General features: G+C 35.2%; 1 protein-coding gene across 6 annotated transcripts in view; it reads left to right on the top strand.

Annotated features, from left to right (window-relative positions):
- The first annotated feature begins 279 nt into the window (after window positions 1-279).
- Window positions 280-24,720, top strand: part of PSPC1 (paraspeckle component 1) — a 66,064-nt gene continuing 41,623 nt past the window's right edge. For 5 of the 6 annotated variants that reach the window (XR_003397701.1, XR_003397703.1, XR_003397700.1 and 2 more), the window contains exons 1-6: window positions 280-787; window positions 2,653-2,954; window positions 5,591-5,686; window positions 6,678-6,874; window positions 11,846-11,930; window positions 12,945-13,053. Coding sequence is in view for 1 of the 6 variants with exons in the window: in XM_026841711.1 (XP_026697512.1) it covers window positions 413-787; window positions 2,653-2,954; window positions 5,591-5,686; window positions 6,678-6,874; window positions 11,846-11,930; window positions 12,945-13,053 (1,164 nt within the window). In the remaining 5 variants the exon portion in view is untranslated. The remainder of the gene's footprint in view (window positions 788-2,652; window positions 2,955-5,590; window positions 5,687-6,677; window positions 6,875-11,845; window positions 11,931-12,944; window positions 13,054-24,720) is intronic. The other variant, XM_026841711.1, reaches the window with a different exon arrangement.

Raw genomic sequence — 24,720 nt, 5'->3', positions numbered from 1 at the left:
CAGGCCCCGAGGGAGCCGAGCTAGGAGGGAAGCTTCTGAGGGGGCTATCTTGTCAGGCAGTGCAACCCGCTGACACGCAGCTGTCTCTGCAGACACAAGGACGAATCTCTCGTGGTCAGAGGCGAGCTCGCCTGTACGCCGGAGCTTAAAAGAAAGAACCGGCCTGAGGGAGGCAGCGCGCCATTATCAGGCCCCAGGCCCCCACGGCCGCGCACAACAGCGCATGCGCAGACTCCGCGCCCTGGAACGAGCAGGAGCCGCGGCGGTGGGCGGGGCTTTCCTCAGGGACGTTACAACTCGTCGAGGTTGGCGGCGGCGCCATTTTGAATTGGCGGAGGGTCGGAGGTGGTGGTTGCTGAACCGGGCTCCGCGTCCTCCAAGAAAAGCACCGAGAAAGGGACGAGGTCTGAATATGGCAGCGAATAGGAACTTGAAGCAAGTGCGGATCGAGAATAGCTCCCCAGCGGCGCCGCTGGGCATGGTGGGGGGGGGCGGCGGCAACCTGAAGGGATTGCGGGGCCTAGAAACGGAGAGTGAGGCAGCGGCGGCCATGGCGCTAGTGCCGAGCAAAGAAGGTGGCGATGAAGAGCAGGAGGTTGGGTTCACCATCGATATCAAAAGCTTTCTCAAACCTGGCGAGAAGAGCTACACGCAGCGCTGCCGGCTGTTCGTGGGGAATCTGCCTACTGATATCACCGAGGAAGATTTCAAGCGCCTCTTCGAGCGCTACGGGGAGCCTAGCGAGGTTTTCATCAATCGGGACCGTGGTTTTGGCTTCATTCGTCTGGTGAGGATTCGCGCGAGCCTCCGTAGCTGCCCTGTAACCCAGGGGCTGCCTTTTCAAGCGGGAGATTTCTGTCCCCTGCTCCCCCCACCTGCCTTTCCTTGTCGGACGGATGTAAAAAAAGCCAGTATCTGTTCCTCATTCTCTTTCTTTTTGCTGCTAGCACTGTCTCCTCCTATTCCTTATCTTTCTCAGCCCTCCCCTATTTGCTTCCATATATCCAGGCTAGAAGCCTGCGTTGTGAGGAGCCTTCCCAGCCCCTCGCGTTTAGCTTCCCACCTCACTACGTGATGCTCCGCTGGTTTTAGGGTTACCATTTACGTGCTAGTAGCATGGGTACTATGGCAGCCTGTTATTCTTCAGTGAATGGAAGATGTGGTTGCGCGGTCTGCTTTATTCATGTAATACTAGTATAAAAATTTTTCTCATTTAATTGGGAGATTTTTTTTTTGTACTTTAGGATTACAAAAAAAATCATTATTTATGCAGAAGCAAATTTCAGCCTGTACAGTTCATGATGAGTATAGGTTTCGTCTATGAAAACACAGTTAATCTTAGACTGGACGGGATTCTTTAGAAATACCACTGCTCACACGTGATTAAAAACAACATGTAATCTCAGAATTGCTAAGAAATGTGCACTTGGATTGTTTAAATTACTTGTGTCCAGATATGACTAGGTTTTTAGGGGTAATACAATATTCGATCAAACATGGTCAAGTTGGGCATGCAAAAAGGAATAATCTAAAAAGCTTTTGGTGCTGTATTTAAATGTCAATTTAATGTACAGGTTTAATTTTCATGATGGCCATGTCTGGAATGCACTGATTTATATCGTTCTGGGAATAGCTTTAGAGTGCTTTGGGTATATCTAGTTATGATTTTTCCATATATTTTACTGATTAGGATTTTTTTCTTTTTGATTGTCATCTTAAAGATAAGTGCTTGTGGCATTCTGCCATACATCTTTTACCCTGAGAATTCCCCAGCCTGAAATAGCAATTTTCCGGAGGAAGTGCGATACATTTACATGTCATTACTCAGTTTTGTATGTAATACAGATTAGATACATCTTTTATCTGAACTTCCTTTTTACGTTATGTTTCGGGAATATGCTGTTTCTTAACCATTTACCTCGTCAGTTGAACTATGGAGAAAATGGCTATGATCTAAAGAATAATTTCTTTAAATGTAAGGGATTGCAGGTATCAAACTTGGTGAAAATCTTTGAAATAAAAAAAGGCAGGTTTTGATGCAGACTGTCTCATGGATGTGGGTGCAGAAAAGCTGTAAATGTGAGAAGAATGAATACATGAGCAGAGAAGGTAGTTTCATCATTTGTTGATGAAATTCGAATTGGATATTGAGAGTTCATCCAACAGTGGTAATGAGGAAGTGTGGTATTCTCACTTAAAAACAAAAAAACCACCAAAACCCCAAACAGTTTAGATTCTGTAGTGTAATATTGGAAAATACTGTTTCCTACTATATGGAGCTAGGGATGGAGAATATAAACATTTGAGTAAGTAAATATAAAAAAGCATCAAGTTTTCAACTTTCTACTAAAAGCCGTTACAGAACAGCACAAGCGTATCCACCATGAGAATTTGTTAAATCCTCTAACGTGCAACAAAAATTTGCGCCTATTTTGTTTTATAGAATAAATCATAGGAGATGACAAATGCATATTTTTTTTTCAATCGGTGGGCAGACACTTTGGGGCGGGTGGGGGAGGGAATTGAATGGCACTGATGCTGTTGTGCTCAAGTTATGGAAAAAAACTCTTACTTGGGGGGGCAAGGAACATAAAAGTGGTGTCTGTTGTCTTTGAAAATAAAATATATAAAATATTTTATATCTTGAAAAAGGAATCAAGGACACTGGCTGAAATAGCAAAGGCAGAACTTGATGGTACTATTTTGAAGAGCAGACCACTTCGAATTCGATTTGCTACACATGGAGCTGCCCTAACGGTCAAGAATCTTTCACCGGTGGTTTCTAATGAGCTGCTGGAACAAGCATTCTCTCAATTCGGGCCAGTGGAAAGAGCCGTTGTTGTAGTAGATGATCGGGGCAGAGCTACAGGAAAAGGTTTCGTAGAGTTTGCAGCAAAACCTCCAGCACGGAAAGCTCTAGAAAGATGCAGTGATGGGGCATTCTTGCTAACAACGTAAGTTTATGGGCTTCTGTTTGAATTTGTGTGAATATATATTTCTGATGTGAGAAAACCGGCATTTGTGGGTATTCCCTAGTTCTTTATTTTTAGATTATGAAACCCATGAGGTGAGAAATTAAGGTGTTTTACATCAATATCCCAAATACCTGTAATTTTTTTTTGTGAGGAAAACCATCTTTTTCTGCTTACTGTTTATAAGACTTGTAATTACCCTATGAGAGTCTGATAGTGTTTGTTTTTCTTGTCTATATGCAATACTACTTTTCCTTCTCTATATAGTAGGGCTTTTGCTAATGAGCCTTTATTTTCATTGATTGCATTCTTCCTGATCACAGTAACAGTGTGACAAAATTAATATTCTTGTTTCTTTAGCAGTAGTGTGTGTACTACATTGCTGATACTTCAGTAAACTCGGAAAAGTGTTCTTGTGTTTATTTCTATCTCAAAAGTTTTATTTGTGGCTTGACAGTCCAGAAGTACTTTTATTTTTGAAAATGACGGCTTAGATTCTGCAGAAGTTTATGGCAACGATCTCTGGAAAACTTTCTATTTCAAGGGCTGGCAAGCAAGCTTGCAAATTACAGCACTTTCTCTTGCATCTGTGATTTCTGTACTTGCTGAAGAGAGTTAACTGGTGTGCTTTAACACATTCACTAGTGACATTTTCAAATGCTTTCTTAAAGACTCTGTGAAATGATCGATATTCGGGATTTAAAAAAAAAATAAATTTTTTCTAATTCTCATTTGGAAAAACAGGGCTGTGATTCCACAGCATGGAAGCTTGCTGCCATCAAATTGGGGAACTTTTAGGTTTTTTTCTCTTACTACCCTGGCTGTTGTTGATCTTTTATCTGCTTGAGAACATATGATACTCCATAAGCCACTTGTGCTTGCTGAAACAATAGAAGAGTATTCAGCTGTCTTTGTTGAGTTCATTTTGGCTGTTTAAGCATGTGAAGGTGCCTGCTAACATGGGTGCTACGAACATCAGGTCCAACAGAGGATAAGGTAGGAGAAAATGTTGCCACGAGGAGTTTGCAGGTGGGAAAAGGGTCGGGAACTCCGTTTTATTGTGATAATTTCATAAATCTTGTGTACCACTGAACTGATCTGGTAGCTACGCAGTGAATTCAATCTGAATACGCCTTTACTGTTATCTGTAGGTGCCAGCAATTTGTTCTTATCCCCTGGGTTTTCTTGGTGTTAGTATTTGAATGGAAGCACAGAGAGCCAGACAAGGGAACTCATGTAGTTCAGTTTCACATGAATGCTGCTCTTGGTGTGAGAGATGTGGCAGAGAAAAAGAAGCTAGGGTATAAGGAGAGTGTTCCTGTTTCATCAGCTGGATAGATTAGTTGTTTTGAAATGATCATCTAACTGTGGCCTGAGTGAATAAAAAGCACTTAATCTTTTTCTTAGGTGGCTGACATGTTCATCAATGCACAGTTGCAAAGAGAATTAGCATGAATCTGTTGCCGTGATGCTTTGATGTTTTGCTTGAGAGTCTAAAATTTTACTTAGCTGGAAACTCTGCCCGATCAGAAGAAAATCTTTAAATTCATGGGCTAAATATATCAAAACTAGGCATTTGAAATGTCAATTTAGAGATCTAAAATAGTTTTAAATCATAACTTGTTAACACCACAGTTCAGTTGCATTTAAGTAACAGAACTGCCAGCAATTATCATGCAAATAACATCAGGAGAAGCAGTTGCTGAGTTGTGCTCTGTGTTTCCAGATTTTATCTTTTTAATCTGCACTCGATGCCCAAAGGTTTCTTCTTTGGCTGTTGTTAAAATGTTGTGGGGTTGTTTTTTTTTTTTGTGAAAAGATCTGCAACGAGAAATAAAGGTGTGAAACAATAAATAAGTGCTGGAGTTTAAAAAATAGTGTCTCTAGCTCTTCTTTCTGCTTTAAGATGTTATTATAGGCTGTGCTTGCAAGACTGATTCAGAGATCTTTTTATGCAATTCAAGATGCTTATACTTCTGACCTTGGCAGTATTGGCTAATACTTGCCTCTGATTACTACAGATAATGAGAATTCAAGGATGCTATTTTCAAAGATAAATTAGGATTCTGATTTGTGAGATTTTGGTTGTTCAAAGAATGGGTTTTAAATAACTTAAGCAGAAATGGTTTTTTAATTATCACTGGAACATTAATGCCAAATTACCAGCTGTTTTCAATTGTAGAGTAACTTAATATTCTGTGAAAATATGAGTAGGTTGTGTTGCTGGTTTGGGATTGTTTGGTGCTTTCCCAATTAATCATGGCCCCTGTGTTGCCTCACTGATGAAAACAAAAAGGTAGTTCCTTGCTAAATATTTTCTAACTGTTTGTAGATAGTTTTGATTTTTTTTTTAATCTTTAAATACTTCTTAGCAAATAGAACTGCATCAAGTATATTATGGTTTCTAGGCAAAATAGCTGGTTTTGGGTATCAAAACAATTATTTTCAAAGATAATTCTTAAAATCAGAATCCATTGGAATTCTAGAATTTAAGAATTTACAAGAGACAGGAATTATATAGATAATGTATGTTAGCTTTCTGGAGTGTTTCATCAACATACTAAAATAACTTTAACTGCTTAATTTGTGATTCAACTATTAAATAAACTGTCTTCCAGAACACCTCGACCTGTTGTTGTAGAACCAATGGAGCAATTTGATGATGAAGATGGGCTCCCAGAGAAGCTAATGCAAAAAACACAACAGTATCACAAGTAAGTTGTGTTTAGCTTTATTTTATAAAACTTAATTTATATACTTAGCATATATTTACCAAGCTAACTAATTTTTATTTCTGAGTTTGTGTAACAGGAAGTAGTGTTTCTGTGTTGTGCTGTTTTTTTGTCAAAGGATTAAATAGGACCTTGCCAAGATATCCTAATCATAGTAAAATTCAGGCTTAAATTTGGGTTTAATGGTCTGTGCACTTACTAAAGTAGATCGATTCCTGGCCTACACTAAAATCCATTGGAGCTTGTTGCCCACTAAAGTATAGCTTTTATGGATTAGGGGTGTGGTCTAATTTGGCAGAGATTTTTATACCCACAGATCTTTTGTTCTCTGAATAGCTGTTTGTAAAGTCAGCGGGGTATAAATCTTTACAGCTTCCACGGTTCAGATAAAACTTTGAGCATGACATGAGAAAATGAATCTTCATTATGAGGTGAAAGAGAAGTCACAATCTGATAATATTTAATATTGAAATTTGATTGCCATTTAGAAATTATGTTGCTGGAAGCTAAAATGCTTATTCAGGTAAGGCTGTGGAATACCACCTTTTAAAAATGTGTCACTATTATGTACAATATTAATATTAGAATGTGAAATAAATGTTTGTACCTTTTAATGTTTAGAGACTGGCTAATATTTTGAGCTGTCTAGTAAGCTTTGATACTTATTAAATAACTTTTTATAAAATGCTTCTTTAGAAAGCTGAACACAGTTAATCTATTGTTGCAGCTTAGTATTATACTGTGAAAATAAGAATTTTTAAAAGTATAGAAATTGAACAGTTGGACGGTTTCTCTTGTCACATTACTTGTCTTAGCAGCTGAATTAAGCTTTGACTGGTTTAGAATTTAGTCATGACAGGTTTATTTAAAGTCAGATCTACACTTGAAGTGATTGTTTATAAATTCTTTGGCTGTTACAGCTGTTGATCTAAATGTGTCCTTCTGTACATTTTAACTGCTAAATTTTCATTAGGGAAAGAGAGCAGCCTCCACGTTTTGCTCAGCCTGGAACATTTGAGTTTGAGTATGCTTCACGGTGGAAGGCTCTTGATGAGATGGAAAAGCAACAGCGTGAACAGGTTGACAGGAACATTAGAGAAGCCAAAGAGAAACTAGAGGCAGAAATGGAAGCAGCTAGACATGAGCATCAGCTAATGCTGATGAGGCAAGGTAAAGTCAGATAATCTACTAGTCTTAAATTTGTTTTGTCACACATTTTCTTTGTGTCATATATTGAGCTGTATGTTAAACTTGGAGATTTTGCTAGACACTAAGTTCATTAAACTGAGAAAAAGGAATTAATATTTCTCCTTACACGTATTCCTTGATGATTTGCCAAGATGGATTAAGAAATTGAGAAAGGATTGTCTAGGTCTGTTCACTTAAATTTGTCTAGTCTTAAGTAGTTTATGTAAAAAACTTGAATGGTCGCTTCACACTCATAAGTAAAATTATTTTCTATTTTTGATGTTGCTTATGGGACTAAATAGGAGTTAAGTACTGTTTGTGGGCCATGTGCAGGAAAAAACAAAAAAAAATGGTAGCTGCTACTTCTGGCTGTTCTGTTCACCTCTGGTGTAATTTAAAATGCTTCAATACCTAATGTTAATTTTTTTTTCCTTTGAAACCCTTCTGAGAAGTCTGATGTGCACAGAGTATTATAGATAGATATGCAATAGCTCACAGTTGCTATGAATTTTAGTCATTCTTGAAACTTTAAGATCACAAATCCCCTTGTTTGTAATTGTTTGGACATCTTCTGCTAGTGTTGGGGCAAAAGTCTTCTAGAAACTGCTTTCAGGCCTTATCTTTAAGAATGGAGATAAGTGGAGCTTGTTTTTCTTGGACAGAGAAGACAATGGCAGGGCGAGTATCTGATACTTTCTGTTTGTTAGCATTCTTTGCAAAACATGTTTTCCACAGAATGCTGTGGACATGCAATCACTGCTTTCCAGTTCAGCAAAACTGACCTGTCGGGAAGGATCTCAAGGTTTGTTGCATAAATGAAACACTGAAGTTTTGAGGTTTTTAAATTTTAATTTAATTTAAGGGAGATCATGGCTACCTGAAAAAATTCTTATTCCTTTGAATGTTGAATCGTAAGACAGTACAGTATGATAACTAGCTTGATAGACTGAATAAGAGTGCCTTGTAATTTTAAAGGAGTTTGAATGTCTTGAGATTCTAAATAGTGGATACATTTCAAAACTTAAACCCAGGTAACTCATACAAGCTGTTTGCTGCAATTATTTGGCTTTATTTTATGCTTGCTCTTAAGAAAAGGCATTTTTGTTGGTAGTACGACTTCCCTACACAAGACTGGTTTATCTTTTTTTTTGCTGACTTGAATGATGTGTTGAAAATACCTGTATGAGCTGGATTAGAGTATTAACAAGGTTGGTGGAATTAAAGCACCTAAATGCTTGGATATATTGAATGTAAACACATATAGTCTTTTAAAATTTGTTTTAAAACATTTTCATAATTGGAAAAGACTAAAAGGAGCATATTTCAATTTTTATACAGTATTTTAAAATGTACTGCAACTGAAATGTCAGATAGTTAGTTATTGCAGCACCTGAAATTACAACTGTTTCTTGGTTTATTTTCCAAACAAAAAATACTCAAGCATTTGGTTTGCATGTAAACATAAGTGTATCTTACAGGTGAGGAATGTGAATGTGATATAACAACAGTGTAATACAGAGTACAGCCCCACCCCACCCCCCTTTTCAATTAGATGTGTGTTTTAAATTTTGTGTATATGTGTGACTGATATTGGTAAAGATGGTTCAGTCATGAAAAATACAAGTGGGATAAATGTACTGCTAATTGTTAATATTTGACAGTGCTAATGATCCAGTTTTAAACTTGTATCTCTTTTTTTTTTTTAAGAGTTTATACACCTGTTGCCTCTACTTGATGGCAAGGTTAGGGATTAGTTTTTCTTGAGTTATCCTGCCACTGATGTTTTAAACTGAGACAAGGTGACAGTGGCCTGTTTATTAATATAGGAAAGGTCTTGATGGTAAAAGGTGGGAGAAGAGCGTAGGTATGTTTTGTGAATATAATGGTTTCTTTTAAGGGCACTGTGAAGGAAGAAATAATCCTTTTTTTTGAATATCTGTTAAGCTCTGCTTCTGTATGCAGAAGCAAGAGTATTAGTCCTTCCGTTAAAGAGCTATTAGAACATGAATGCTTTTGGTGATAATATTCCAGTGAGGAAAGATGCTTTTTGTTAGTGTGGGAAGAAGGTTTTTCCTTCCCCATTTGGTTAACAGAGCACTTGTCTTTGATGTCAAATAGTTTGGAATTTTGTTCAGATTATTAGATTTCTGTCTATTCACCTGCTGATGTTTGCAAAGCTCTAGGGACTAGTAAAAATTCCTTCTGTTCTAATCTTGCCTCCAACTTCAGTGTGTATGAAAATAAGGTGTTTTTTCCTTTTGTATTTATCTTCAGACATTAGCTGCTTCTAAGTCTTGGACTGAACAATGTCTCTGAGTGTAAGTTCAGATCATGCCAAGAATATTAATTACATTAATGAGATTGCATCATAGGGCTTTTAAGAAAGGTGCAATGAAACTTTTGAGGCACCAGAACCTAGAGTTAATATTTTTGTATACCTGATGCACAAACTACAGGTTTAAAGGTATATTGAAGTAGTTTTCCTGAAATAGGAAATGAAATATATTAATTTTCAGGGGCTACAAAGAAAATGGGAAGGGTGAGCTTACTAGAGTCTATATACTCCCAAGGGTGAAGGTTTTATAGAATTTGCTTTAGGAGAGCTAGCAGGACTTGAACGTAGAATGTGTTGGCTTAAGTACTTGGGTTTTTGTGGTGTGGTATTAATACTTAAGGTAGACTTCATTCTTTTGATACGTGTAACTTTTGTCATGTTTTGACAGATTGAGTCAGAAGTAATTTCTAAAGCAGAACATGTATTTTCATGTGTAAGTAAATTGCCATGATGTTTCTGATCTGCATATTGGTGGTATGCTTCAGATTTTTGTAAATATTCTCTCATAATGGTGGTTAAATAGTTTATGAAAATACTGAAAAATGTGACTGAATTTAACCAGAACCTTCATTGTCTGTTACGTGGAAGCTGAGCATTTCTTTTCCATTTTTAGAACCTGTAAAATCAGCAGCTACAACAACTTAAAAATCTTTTTCGACTTGATACTCCTGCTTGTAGGATTAACTTCTGAGGTGAGGGTACACTTTCACCTTCTGCCCTATGCTCTGCAGAAGGTTGAGGATAAAATGAAGACCTTGCCCTTTTTTAAGCACATGAAAGCGCAGAAGCTAATAACAATGATTTCTGTATTTTCTTAACAGCTGCTTTAGTGCAGGATTTTTCTATTCAGAGAAAGGGCCTGTGTCTAGCATATGTCAATCCAGAATTACCATCATTGCAGAGTATGAATGGCTCTGTGCGCAGCCCCAATCTTTAGATCTGTATTTTCATTTGGCTAGTAAGCCTTTGTGCCAAGATTTTGCTATTGTCAAATGGTACTGGATCATATACTGATATGCTGAACTTTAAAATACTAACAGTTTCAGGAGAGTCAATAGTCAGAATTATGCTATGGAAAAAAATTACGAGGATGCTGGAAGAAGTAGGATTCTACACCTTAAGAATAAATGGGAGAAAATGATAAATTGGTAGCAATTAGTGGTAGAGAGAAAATAAGAAGTCCTGTGCTAGTGTCTTAACACAAGAAAAAGGGAATGCTACTTAAATTTGAAAGAATGAAGAACTGAAAAGGAAGCATTTTTTCCCCCAGTGGAGAATATTGAGCATAGTATGGGTCAGTTACTGATGTCAGTAATACTCCCAAACAAACTAAAGGTTAATTTTAAAAGAAAGTGCACTTGTACTCTGAAATAATCTAAAGAAAAAAGTGTACTTGTGGCTCTCCCTGTGTATCAGGATAGCAGTGGCCAAGCCTTCTGTGTCAAGCACAGTTGTAAAGAAGTAGTCCTCAGACTCTGTGATTTGAGTGCATCTTCAGTGTAATCATACTCTATTGAAGTGTGAAACGTGTTAATTTTGCAGAAGAGATTGGAAAATCAAGCCTGCAAAATGTGCTTGAGAAAGGACTTCTGATGTCAGTAAGGATGCTCTGAGAGTAAAAATCTGATAATCTTCTTTATTAGAAAACAAACACTTAGTATTTTGCTGAAATGTACTGGTCATTGTAGTTGGTTTTGGATATTAAAGTAAAAGGTTAAGGTGTAATAATATATGCTGATACAAGTTTGAGGAGAGTGATTTGCATAGCTAAAGAGGCTTTAATTAGTATAGTTAAGAGGTGCATAGAGAAATGTGTGGAGTAGTTGAACTAAAGCATAAAAGACCTCATGGTGTCTATAAATAATGTCATGTGAAGATAGGAAAGGCAAACAACTCTTTCTAACAAAAGATAGAATTAATATTCATTGAAGAAAGCATAATTTGCCAGGCAGAAATCAGTAATGTGAGTGGTCAGAAACTAGTAAAGCAAAAGTAATTACTATTACTTGTGTGTTGCTTTTTAAGAGCATTTAAAGTGCTTTTTAAGGGGATAGCTGTTCCTTTCTGGTAGTGTTAAAAGACAAGACATTTGTAAGTTGCTGGAAGCAGAGTTCTGGTAAGTGGTAAACTTCTATGGAGGCTTGGATTACATCACGTGAAGTTCACAACACTTTTTTCTGATGTGTGCCATGCAGTGGTCTGCAATAGATAGTGAAAAGTATAAGCCCATATATATTGTACTAGTTTTCTTGCTGGTGTGACTTCAGTGGTACAGCATTGCGAGGAAACTGATGTCTTGCTCTAGATGTAAAACCAGGATGTGATTTAAGAGATTGAGAGGTTTTTTCCTCCTTTTTGTTTGAGTGCTTCAGATTTGTTTCCATAACCTGCTTTGGAGGCTTTGCTAGTCCTGTACCTTTACATGTTTGTGAGCTGTCGATCCAGTGTGTTTTTTCATATACTAGACTTAGCTTTATGGAAAGCAACTAATTACTTGTGTTGAGAAATTTCTTTAAAAATTGAATGTTAGAGCTGTAATCTGACAGTAATAGTAATTTTGTTTGTTGTCACATTGTTGATTGGAAGCTTTATCTTTATTATGTTTTTAATCCTGTTAGATCTCATGCGACGTCAAGAAGAATTGAGGCGTTTGGAAGAACTTCGAAATCAAGAACTTCAAAAACGCAAGCAGATACAATTGAGGTATTTTGTCTTCTCCTGTGCAAAGATGTGGCATGCAGCTGCTATAGGCCTGTATGAATACAGATACTCTAGCTTTTAGAGCCTGTTTTTGATATCAAATAAAAAATTGCTTGCTGCTAAAAAGTTGCTTTTCAAAAGCATAATGTGTGATGTTTCTGTTAATATTCTTGAACACAAAAGTGATCACTTACGCTAATATATAGGAAGAGCTTCAAGTATTTATTGGATTTTTTCATTTATTTCAGCTCTACTATATCCACTGTAAATTTTTTAGCTTTCTAAATAGCATAGAAATGTCTTAACAGATTTTTTTTTTCCTATTATTTATTTTAACTTTGTGACTTTAGCATAGCTGTAATAGATACAGATGTGCTTCTAAGATTTATGGACTGGTGATCCACATGTGGAATAGCAGCATTGCAAATTTATAGTGTGACAAGATTTTGGGGGGGATTTTCACATGATGCTATGCTATGTTGCGAACAGTTTTTCCTTTATCATCTAATTCATACAAATACTTACTTTACTGCCTCTGCTAAATTTAAGAAAATAGACGTGGTATCATTGTGTTGATTGAGTTTATACTTTTTATGGTAAATATCACAAGAAACGTAGATTAGAGCACAAACACCTCTCAGAGTTAACAATGTATTTTTTGGCAGTATTGAAATGTTTTAATCTGTAGTGACTTTTTAAAAACTGGCGTATTTTAACCAATTTACCAGTATGTAGCAGGAGGAGCCAGGTATAGAATGTCCTGGTATTGTAATTACCTGTATTCCAGTTTAAAAAAAAACAAAAACAAAAACAAAACAAAACACCAAAAAACCCCAACAAACCTTCAGTAATATTCAGACCTGTCAGGTGGAGTAGATCAGTGCCTTACTCTCTCTCTAAAAAAAAAAAATAAAAAATTACCAGTTTTGTTCATATGCTTGATCTTATCTCCTGAGACCTATTACAAGCCTGAACAGGTCGAGTCTAAGTTGACATAGTTTTTGAAAAATATTCTAGACATGAAGAAGAACATCGGCGACGTGAAGAAGAGATGCTACGCCAGAGGGAACAGGAGGAATTGCGACGACAGCAGGAGGGAGGATTCAAGCCAAATTTCATGGACAACGTAAGTAATAGTCTATGACAAAAGTCCAAATCGCAAAAGAATTTTTTTTATTGTAATATTTTTATATACTAGCTATTGTGCTGCCGCCTTCTTGTTTACTGTTTTTCCTTCAGTGTTCCATTGTTCTCATGAGTTGTACAAATTTAGTAGTGTAGTTATTTTCTTGTACAGTGGCATCATTATTTTTCCTACAAGGTGATGATGTAACACTTAAGTGAAGGTGTTCAGATAATAATTTGCTTTTTTAATTTAGGAAATTATTTTTTTTCTAATAAAATAACAGATTTTTTCTAAGTGGGAGGTCATGGGAATAAATTATGTTTTCCATGAGGAGGTACTCTACTCTAGTTTGACTGAAGGTTTAAATTTTAAACCAGTTCAGGCTGCTAAGCTTGTTTGAATTGCTTGTTTTGGTTTATGCTTAACTTCATATGGAGTCTAAAATCACTTCCTCCTTTGTCCCTACCGTTTAAACTAGATGAGGAATCTTTACTGAAGGAGACCAAAAGATTATAAAGGTGGAAAAAAAAATTGTCCTCTGCTATAATTTCTACATTATTTATATTAGTAATTTAGGTGTGTTCTGCCTCTGAAGACTCATCCTGCAGGACTAGCAAAATGGTATCAGTGGAGTCAGCTTCTAAATTTTCATGGTGATCTATCATGGTCAAGGGTATGATTTTTTTTTTTTTTCTACCAAACAAAGCAGTTAAACACAACCTGTATTGTGAATGCTTTAGGTTTATGTGAGAATGATACCTTTTACTGTTATAGCTATTCTTAGTGAGGAAGCAATAAATAAGCGATGCACCCGGTGCTCTTTTATAACAACTGTAGTCTTCAGGAGGGAATTTTGGTCCCCTTCACAGGTACAACTTGATAACATAAATCAAGCTGGTTTCTCAGCTACTTTCTGATTTTCCATTTTGTTGAAGAAATAGCTATATTGCATTCTATACCACAACATTTTTCTGCAGGGTTGAGAAGAATGTATTTTATATGTTATGAGACATCCTAAGAGAAGTTAGAAAATAAGAGATTGCCTGTTTGCAAAAGGACATCTCTTTTCCTGTCCTCTGCCCCTTTGTGATTTTAGTAAAGATGAGGAGGAATCAAAGTTGTTCCTTTGATGTTACTAACATCAGTTGATTTTCCTGATTGTATTTGGAGAAACTTGCAGCAGAAAACAATCATTTATTTCTGTATGTGTTCACACTGTAAAAGAAAACTGCTTTCAGCATGTCTTTACTTTGGGGTGATGAAGATCAAGAATTTAAAACTCAGGATGTCCTTTATCGTGTTCCCACATATTAAACATAGTTTGTGAAGTAGCATATAACAATTGTCTGATGTAATTTAGAAATAGCATTTAGTGATTGTGGTAATGCCAAATACAAAATTTCATTTCACCATATCTTCATGTAGTGTCGTCTTGGGGTGGTCTGACTTAGGACCCTATAAGCTATCTGTCAAAATCCTCCTGTGGCTGATCGGTCAGACCCATGCTACTTGCTGAAGGAAAGGGAAGCTGGGGAGCCAACCCTGACTTGAGGTGGAAGTAGCTCCCTCAGATTCCATTGCTGGTAGGAGATTGTGGCCTATATCCCGCAGCTTGGGGTGCTGGGGAAAACTAGATAATGTTGACCACAGCAACCTCTACTGGTTTTCTTCTTGAAGCTGTCTTGAGGTAGTGTTACTTAGCCTCTGTGCTTGAACAGCTTGCCGCAGTTTGGCCATCCTCATGCTTATCTACATCTTTAAATTCTGAATGCTCTGTGAATAGAAACTGTTCAAGTTACATGGCAAAAATGTAGCATAAGAAGGGAAGAGGAATGGTTCAAATGGAAAGCACTTCAATCACTGTGCATAATTTTTTGTAACTTCTATAAGATAAAATTTGAGGGGAAAAGGTAGATGTGGAAGAATGCTTTTCAAGAGTGTAGCTTTCCCACTGAATTTGCATTACTGGAATCATGTGTTCATCTGGAACTAATTAATACACTGCAAGAATATATAGATGTAGCTGTGCAGTGACAACCTTACCAAAAGGGTTATAAGTTATATAAAGGAATACATAGTCAAAGTGGTTTTTTTAATATCATGTGAAGTTGAAGTGGCACATACATTTATTTTTAAAAAGTGTTTTCTCTAGTCTTCAGACTAGTATTCTGGTCGTGTTGACTTATGTTTTACTTCTAATGTCCTTTGAACTTTAAAAGAGGCAGAATTGAAACAAAACTGGAAGTTATGTATTTACTTTCTTTAACAACTGTTTCTAGTAAGGGCAGCTATGTAATTCTAAGCATGGCCTAGTATTTTATAGGCATTTGTTATAACATGTCTTCAGATAATTGTACTTAAGTTTTACACTGTGAAAGGGAGTTGAAAAAAAGCCTTTGCATTTTGCAGCAGGGAAGAATTATCTGAAGATTGCAAAATGATATGTCAGATCTTTTTTCAACTTATTAGAATTTCCTATACGACTCTTAAGTTTTTTTTACTTATTCTTACTAATACTTGTTTACCGTGAACAGGCTCCATCTGGTAATTACTTACGGTCTTGGATTACCGCTGTATATACACCGAAAAAAGTTATTACCTCTTTTAAGAGTTTAAAAGTTGTCTCTTGGTGAAAATTGTGTTTCATGATACTGGTGGATAGTTTTTACCAAAATCAGGTCTTGGTAAACTTTTGGCATAATCCTCATACCATATTAAAGTCTTCTGCCAACCATGTATTTAGAAGGAAAGTAACAATTGTTTCTAATCCTTTTTTTTTTGTTTCTTAAAAGCTTTGAAAAGTAAGCTTCCTTCACTTATATCCTATCCCTTTTTACTGTTCAGTATAAAAGGAGGACATAAATGGTAAGTGCGATGATGACCAGAATTGGGACCTCTCATATAAGGCTGCAGTATTAGGCTTTCCTCTATTTAAAGTTTCTTTCTGTATCTTTTCCTGAACTTGTTAAACTTTGATTTTTCAGTATAACTGATTTTGAAAAATATCTTGTAATCAAGTTTAATGCAGTTACCAGTTACTTCATTTAGTCACAGATGATAAAATGTGTGGGGATTTATCTTCCTGAAGCATTCTTGTTTTATGGTGATGTTGTACATGAAAAATTTGATTGCATTGATTGTTAATCTAATGGGTATCTTAGTAACGTCTAAACAGTTTCTTGGTCTAGTTGTATGATCTCTAGTAGATAAGTTATTGATAAACACTTTTGTATTGGTTAGGATTTTTTCCTTGCTTTGTGAAAGTCAGTTGAAATCTGCTGTTACAGCTCATTATTTATGCATTCTAATTTCACAATAGCTTAATCAGGAAACTTGTTTTCCTGTAATATTGTGCTAATTTTTATTTTGCATTCATATTTCTTGCTGAAAGAGGAGCTTGCTCATGGTGATTGGAAGCAATATTTTATTTTTCAGCAGCACAACTCTTAAAAAAAAAATGTTACTTGTAAATGCTAGTAATACATTAATTATTCAAACCGCAGTGGTTACTGTGCAATTGTGAATGGCTTCCATAGATTTACATTGTTAAATCTCAGAACCTTTTTACCAAATAATTCCAGTTCCAGGAACTACTTTTATTCATGTCACCAACTTATAAGAGTGAAGAGAGTGATTTGGTTTAGTGTATTCAGTGTTTTCAAGTGTCTACAAACCAGACCAAAATATGTAGGAGTTGTAGTCTTAGTTCTGTGGTGCACAGATTTAATTCTGTAGTAACACTGCAAAATAGTGTTGGTTGGGTATTGTACTTAATGAAACAGTAGGCCTACAGCTTACTGCTCTTCTTGCTGATGGTTTAAAGAGGGAGCTGAGATTTTTGGATGTCCTTGTCCTCTTCCCTTCAATAAAACTACCATTTTCAAATATAACTTGCTATGTAAGGAATTTGAGAGTTCATCAATTTCAACTCATGAATGCTTGCTGTTCTTTCATGTATGTAAGACTGTATATTAAGCACTTCTTATCTCCTAGTCTGTTCAAGCATTATTTCTAGATGTTTTGCTCTCCTTTAATTTTTCTTATACAGAAGCACTGCTGCTCAAGTGTGTTGTGTAAGTATTAGCATTAAGTGGCAGCCGCTAAAGCAGTGGAGATTGCCTCAACAGCAGAGATTGGCATGGACTTGGATCAAAAACTGTAAGACAGATGAGAGCAAGGGAATAAAAAAGCACATCCCAAAACAACAACAAAGTTCATAGCTTCAGGGCTGCCAGAAACTTGATTGGAAAACTCCCCACATATTTAGTCTTCATGCTAAGAGTTCTGTCCTTTGGAGTGGTTTATAAATGAAGCTTCCCATTTCTTATCCCTCACTTCTATATTTACTTTAAAGTTAAGCAAACACTTTTGAAAAAAGTCTATCAGATTTTCTTGGACTTCTGTAATTCAGGAATAGTTTTTTGCACTTCTTGGCTCTTAAGTAAATGAATTTTGTTTTTTTGTCTTCTGATTCCATTATACTCAAAAGCCCCAGACATATAAGAAATTTGAATTTTCACTGAATGCAGAATTGTTTCCTACTTTATTCAAAATTAAACTAAGCTAAGGCAGATTTCCAGTAATAAATAAATTAATTAAATTCCACACATCTCTTAAAATTTTATTTGTTTTCTTCTAATAAATTTTGGTTATTTTATGTTGACAGCCTAGTGTACTCAATGAAGCTGATGATGAAGTTTTGTGAGGTCGTATGAATGAAGTCTCTGTTTCTTAACAAACTGCTATAAAGCTAAGCAGCTTTATAAAAGCTCTTTTGTAGAGCTTGGTTGGGAGAGATGAATTACCTCCTTATTGCAATCCAGCATACATATTCGTGGAAGAAGTAGTTCATGTTTGACACCTTAAAAGTCTTTTAAGGTAAAACTAGCTTGAAGAAACACAGATCATTAAATGTAGAACTAAAAAAACCCAACCTGACAAAACATTCCTGCTTTCTTGGCAGTGTTTTTACTTCAGTGATGAAGTTTATTCCTATGCATAAAGCAACATAGGCTAAGTCTTTGAGCAAGCACTGTATAAATACATAGTTTGTGGTTTTGTGTGTGGTCTTAGTTTTGGCAGTAGCACTAAATGGTTTATGTTTTTGTAGGATTGCAGTGATATATATCAGCAGACAGATCCTTAAATCTTGCATTTCTTCTGTTCCTTAGTGTTTTAGATACTAAATTTGGTACTTTAGGTGAAAATAATTCTTTAATAGGTCTTAAAATATTCATATTGCTTTATTTTCAGAAACTACATAAATTATTTTCAGCCATTAATTACATTTCCAGATGTAAAAACTATTTTAACTGTCATACCTGCTTTTGGTATGAAAAGGCATTGCATAAAAATCAATGCGGAACTTCAACCATCTTTTTGTAACACATGTTTGTATGCATAAAATAGAGCTATTTGTGGAATTTGGTTCTAAGTATGTCATGACCATTTTAGGATAGTTCATGATTGACCCTATATTATGTTTTTATGTTATCAAGGATGATGTTACTTAAGGTAATTTTTCAGTAATGGAGCAAATAATCATTACAATGTTACATTTAATTCATAACATTCACAGTTCATATATACTGAAATATATTTAGGGTAATGTGATAAATTTTCCTTGTGTTATATTTAGGAGACTAAAATCTTTTATTTTGTTGCTATAATCTTCTAGTATTTGCACAAAGTGGTTTAGAACTTTGCAATTTTGTAAATTTACAAACAGAACAAATGACCATTCATAAGTAATTTTTCTTAATGTGCTGTCAAATGTGCATAAATATCCAGTATGAATTTGGGTGCTGCAGTAGTGCATTTAAACATTCCAAGGTTTGTTCTCTTCTACAATAACTGATAAGGAATTCTTTCATCTATGTTCTTTAGATTATCTGGTTTTGTTTATAATTTAATTTTCTTTCAGTAAGACTGATGGATCAAGAAACTAAAAGGACACTTATATGCTTCGTAGGCAATCGCAAAATAACATCAGTCATTATCAGTCTTAGTGTTTCATGAGCCCTCAGCTTTAGCAGATGCCATTTTTGTTCAATTATTAATGGGAAGACTTCAAAGGCATCTGGTGTACTTTTTTATAGAATACTCCATTTGTGTACTTAGCTTCTCTGATTTCATGGGGTTTACAGATAAAAATGAAAAAAATCTATTAAAGAGCAGATGTAATGAGTCTATATTCCATATCTTTAATATAATTTCTGAAAATCGTTACTGCTCACAAGTTTAAAAAAAAATCTACTTACCTAAGTTCCTCAACTACTCAGTTCTTCAGCTTTTCATCTTCTGATGAGTAAGAAAGAGGCTTTTATAAAAATTTAGATAAATCATTTGTTAATGTGTGTGTTAAATGCCCTACATGTTTTGAAGAAGCTAAAATTAATGTTTGCCTTAATAATTTTCATTTTTTCTTTCTCAGCTACTGGAGTTAAGTTTGACTTGGAGTTTGTACACATACTTACCCAGACTAAGAAGAAACTAACTTTCAGTTTCAGTTGTCTACTTGGTACCTATTTTGGACTCATCCACCTGTATAAATCCTGATATATTACTTGGTGGCATTGAGACTTTCAGCCAAAATAAGTTCCTCTGCTTAGAAAAGTTTGTCTTTATTCGAAGGTTCTGTGTTTAAAGAAAGAGTAAACTGCCGAAGAAGCAGTAAGTGAAATTTCTGTAGAAATAGTATTTTTTGATGTGAGGAAACCTGTTAATGGATCTGTTGCTTAGGGTGAAGAAAGCTTGTTTATAGAGTTGGTTTCTCTGTCAAGAGGCAGTGCCTTCTGAGTAGTTTTTTTTCTTTGTGTGAGCAGTACACACCTCTCACCTTTTGTTTAGCCTCTAACATTTTGCTTCAGTAGCTCTCATGGAGTAGAAAATTTTAGTAGTGGTAATGCAGTAAGCTGAGATACAGAAATTAACTTTTCTTAGGTTACTGGTCTTTTGATACCAGGCTAAATGCTATTTTTAAATATTAGGTTTTTTCTCATGAATGTTTCACAAGCTTTCTTTCTGTAGTGTAGGCATCAAGTAGGTTTATCTCATTACTAGAGCTAATGCTTATTTTGGGTTATTAAATCTCCCATGAGGAATATGGAATTTAAGTCTTATTTTTGTCTTCCATCAAGCCTTTTCTTTAGGTTCCACTTCTAATTTTCCAGAGATTAGGTGTTATTTTTAGATGAATTAGCATTTTTAATTAGTATTTTTTTGAAAAACAATGAGTTTCTGTAGAGCTGATTTGTAACTGTTCAGATGAGGAGTTTATTTTGGTTGATAAAAGGTAACAATTAAATATATTTAAGGTTTACAATTAGAAGATGTTTTTTCCTGAATATTATAGAATAGTTTGGGTTGGAAGGGACTTAAAGGTCACCTAGCCCAATACTGCTGCAGTGAGCAGGAACATCTTACACTAGATCAGGTTGCTGAGAGCCCCATCTGACCTGACCTTGAATGTTTCCAGGGATGGGGTATCTACCACCTCTCTGGGAAACCTGTTCCAGTGTTTCACCACCTTTATTGTAAATTATTTCTTTGTTATATCTTCATTATATCTAGTCTGAATCTACGCTCTTTTAGTTTAAAAAGACATTACCCCTTGTCCTGTCACTGCAGGCCTTACTAAAATGTCTATGGCCATTATGATTTACTGCAGTGACTAATGGCTCACTAATTTAGGCTTAGCATTGTGTAGGATGAAAGAGTATTTGTGTTGGTTTTGTTTTGTACATGACATGAAGCGCGTTGCTTTTATTCATGTTACTGAGTGCAGTTCTGTTGATAAACTTGTGGCAGTTTTAGCTGGTAAGTGTTTTCCAAATGTATTAATACAAAAGATCTGAAAAATACAATATGATGTCAAAATTAGGTTCTTAAGGCTTTGTTTCTCTTCTGTATATAGTGTTGGGTTTTACAATAATTTAAAAATTTTATTTACTTATGGAGTCTTTGTGTTAGCTTCCCTCCTGCCCTTTCTGAATTATTAATTGTTTGTTTATAGGGGAACTTGTATGTTCTTTAGGTAAGAATCAGCTATTCTTGTTTGTCCCTAATTTATTGTGATGGCCATTGTGTTCCTAATGTGATTCTGACCTTTGCGTCTGTAGTATAAAATAGTAGTAGTTTTTGTTAGATATCTTTTGATTAAAGCAGACACTGTAGCTCAAGAGTTACTGTGTATGGACTTGGATCCCGGTATTTAATAAGAAAGCAATTTTTCTTAATCCATTTGGATTTGTTCAGATGACCAGTTTCTTAAACTTTTGATTAAAACACAAGAACTGCCTGGTAAATGTGTATTGTTTTCCTCAGTCAGAACTCTGTTTATTCAAATGGTAAGCGTCTGTCTTCATTCAAATCTACCTCATCTTGCTCCTGTTCTACAGTAAATGGCTTCCAGGTTCTATAAAAGTTCTAGCTGGAAAACGATGGAGCTTGGTTTCATGCCAGGAAGTTTCACTGACACTGTTTTGTTTGTGTTTTATATGTTTAAGTATGTGTGGACAGGCCAGAACTTTGTTGGGGAAATCTTAAACATTGAACTATTGTGATTGTAAACAATTTTTGCAACATGCATAAAAGACTGCATGTGTTTGTTAGAAGTTTCTCCTACAAGACCTCTGTAGCAATGAAAAACTTTGGTGGTGTTCTTCCTTTTGGAAATACTTGCATATTCTAATTACTTGGTAACTCAGATCAGTTATGGGATAGCAACTATGATCAGATTTTTCTTTTTTTGATTACAACAGCATATATAGTATCTACTTGGTGAGGAAAAATTGTTAATACAAAAGTCTTGCAAAGAATCATATCTATCGTACTGTGGCTATGACTAGTGCTTCTTTTAAAGTGTTCAAAGTTAATTTTGCAATGTTATATTCCACATTCCAACTAAGAATTAGTTGGATTTTTACATAAATACTTCATGATAAAGGACATTTTTGGGAAACATTGACTGTCAATTAATCTAATCCTTGATATTGCACTTGGCGAAAACTGTTTTGAATCCATCCAATGTTCACTCTGTTTTAATATATGCCTAGATGTGTTTCTCTGTGCAAGGAAAACTTAAAACAATGCTGCATTTTAGATTTCCCAAATGTTATAACACACAATTTTCAGTTAAATATTTTATTGTATTTCTACATGATGGTCCAGTTACCCAGACCATTACCAATTACAGGCCTTCAACTCCACACCCACCAGGGTGATTTGTGGAGCGCATCTTAAATTTGCAACTTGTTCTGTGGAAGTAGGGTATCCTCCATGCCCCCATGGATGTGTTTTGATACTTAGATACTCTCATGCCATTTTTAAAACTAAAAACCAGATTCTAAGCTGCAGCATAAAATTCCCATATACACTTCTGAAGATGTATATCTAGTGTGAATGTAATTACATTACATGTTTTAATTGTGAACTTGGAGATACAGTCGATATTGCTTTCAGAAAGTAGTTTTGCAGGTAAGTAAAGTGCCTTAAATTGATGACAAATTAAAAAATACCTGCATTATGTTCAGCAGTTATTTTTGTTGTCAATTTCATTACTGTTGTTTAAAAAATGAAGCTGATAGAAGGGTTTTTATATATTGGTTCCATGGATTTAAAGTGTTTCTTAACTCTAGTGGAACCAAATTAAATGACAGAATGTTCTAATGAGGAATTTGGTATTAAGACAGTTAATATACATATTTTTTTAAAAACGATTTCCAGATCTGTTAAAGTGATTACCTTCTGTAAGCAACTTTGTCTTGTGAAAAATTATGTTTGAACTTTACCTTAAAATATTTGAGAAGCAGAATTTTACCTTCCTTGTGAGTGTTAGTTGTATTTCGACAGAATACCTCTGATCCTGTTTACTCTCAAATGATCAACAGCAATGGTGTTGGGCAAAAAAAATATCTGTCTTTGCAGTTATATCCTTTGAGAGTGCTCCATCTGTGTAGCCATAGTCAGTGAAAGTTCGTGTTAGGATTTTCCTTTACCTGAACAGATGATGTAAAGATTATTTAATAGAGGCATAGAATGAAAATCTTCCAATTTTATTCTTAAGTACTGTTTATATGCAGTTTGTGTGGGGCCAGATTTTACCTTATGTATACATTAATTCTTTGGCTGGTCAGTGACATTTTCCACAGGTTTTGAGGAACTTTTTTAGTTGGTTTTATTCTGTAGATGTTGTATATACAATATTTTAATGTATTATAACATTGGAAGAGTTGGGGAAAACCCTCGGAAATAATGATATATTAATGCAGCATTTTAAATGTAGTTTTAAAATTCAGAGAAGCAGCAAGTAACTACAAGACAAAATAAGCAGAAAAAACATAAATTTCAATAGGAAGCAAAGTTCTATAGTCAACAGAGCAGGTCCTATGGTAAATTTTGGCTTATGTTAGACTAGTTTCTTTTTTGTTAACAAGTTAGATTGTCATTTGAATTTTTGGCCTGTACTACAGCATTCTGAAAGTACGAGTTCTGTGTAAAATGAAGCTGTAGTAGCTTATGTGATAGAAGATCTTTAAAAGCACATAAGCTTTTTTGTGAAAATAAATTCATTCATGCTTTTATTCAAGTTACTAACTTTCAGGTATTTTCTGTAAAAGATTGCAATTCTCAAGTTTAGTGTTTAAGGTCACTAGATAAAGACATTCAGAAAAATCTCTGTAGGCTTGTAGACAACTTCTGTGGTAACTAGTGATGGCCATTTTTTAATATTGAAGATGAGTGAATATCTCTGCATCCTAATCAGTGACTCATAAAGTGTCCATTCTTGAAGGTTTATCGTATTGCGTTTTCTGGCTGACAGTAAGTATTCTTTTGTTCACTTGTTCTGTGATGAAAACCAGTAATGATTATTCACATTTCTTTCATGTAATTTTCTATTTAATTTGTCTTTCCCAGTTTGCCTTATTCCTGTAGTTCAGAACAGTGGTTATTTTCTGCTTCTCATAACAAGAGTGAGAAAATACCTCTGTTATATAACATTTGCAATTATTTTGAACTGTTTTCCTAATGTAGTAGTTTACTTTCTACCCCTCACAAAGTTTGAAAAAAATTTTTTTTGGACAGTATTTTAACAATTTACTGAGATTGACTCTTCACTGCGGACAGGCTTCACTCTACAGTATTAGCCGTTTTCATCTGATTTTTTTTTCTTGTAAGAACTTCAACCAGCTCAGAACTTGCCTTCTTGCATCACTATTTTTCTACAAGATTTTTTAGTTTTCCGTTTGCTAATTTTGAAGTAGTAGCTGAAATTAAATTAACAGTCTGGAACAAACTGTGCCATATGGAGCTTGATGTATAGCAGGAACATTTGAGAGTCTTCTGTGTTGTGAAAAGTAAATTTACTTTCCTCTTTCAGTGGTGGTGTTTTTGTCCATACTATATAAAAAGAAACCCCACAATATTTTTTTAATTCAGTTTTACTTTTTGATTAAGTATATGCTCATCTTCTACAGGATGTCACAGGTTTGCTTTCTTAGAGGTGGAATTAAGTACACCATTTTGGATTTAAACAAAGATAAGAGAAAAGGACACTTCGAATGCAAGTAGAACCTGGTAGATAAGATGATGGTACAAAGGGAAGAACATGTGTATTGCTGCCTCTAATAAACAGCAGTCATATTTGGAAAGTATGAAATAGAATTT

The sequence above is a fragment of the Athene cunicularia genome (genome assembly GCF_003259725.1).
Source record: "Athene cunicularia isolate RWA chromosome 1 unlocalized genomic scaffold, athCun1 chr1_part1, whole genome shotgun sequence".
Classification (NCBI taxonomy): domain Eukaryota; kingdom Metazoa; phylum Chordata; class Aves; order Strigiformes; family Strigidae; genus Athene; species Athene cunicularia.
Note: the sequence above shows the minus strand (reverse complement) of the source record. Positions and strands in the feature narration are given on the sequence as shown.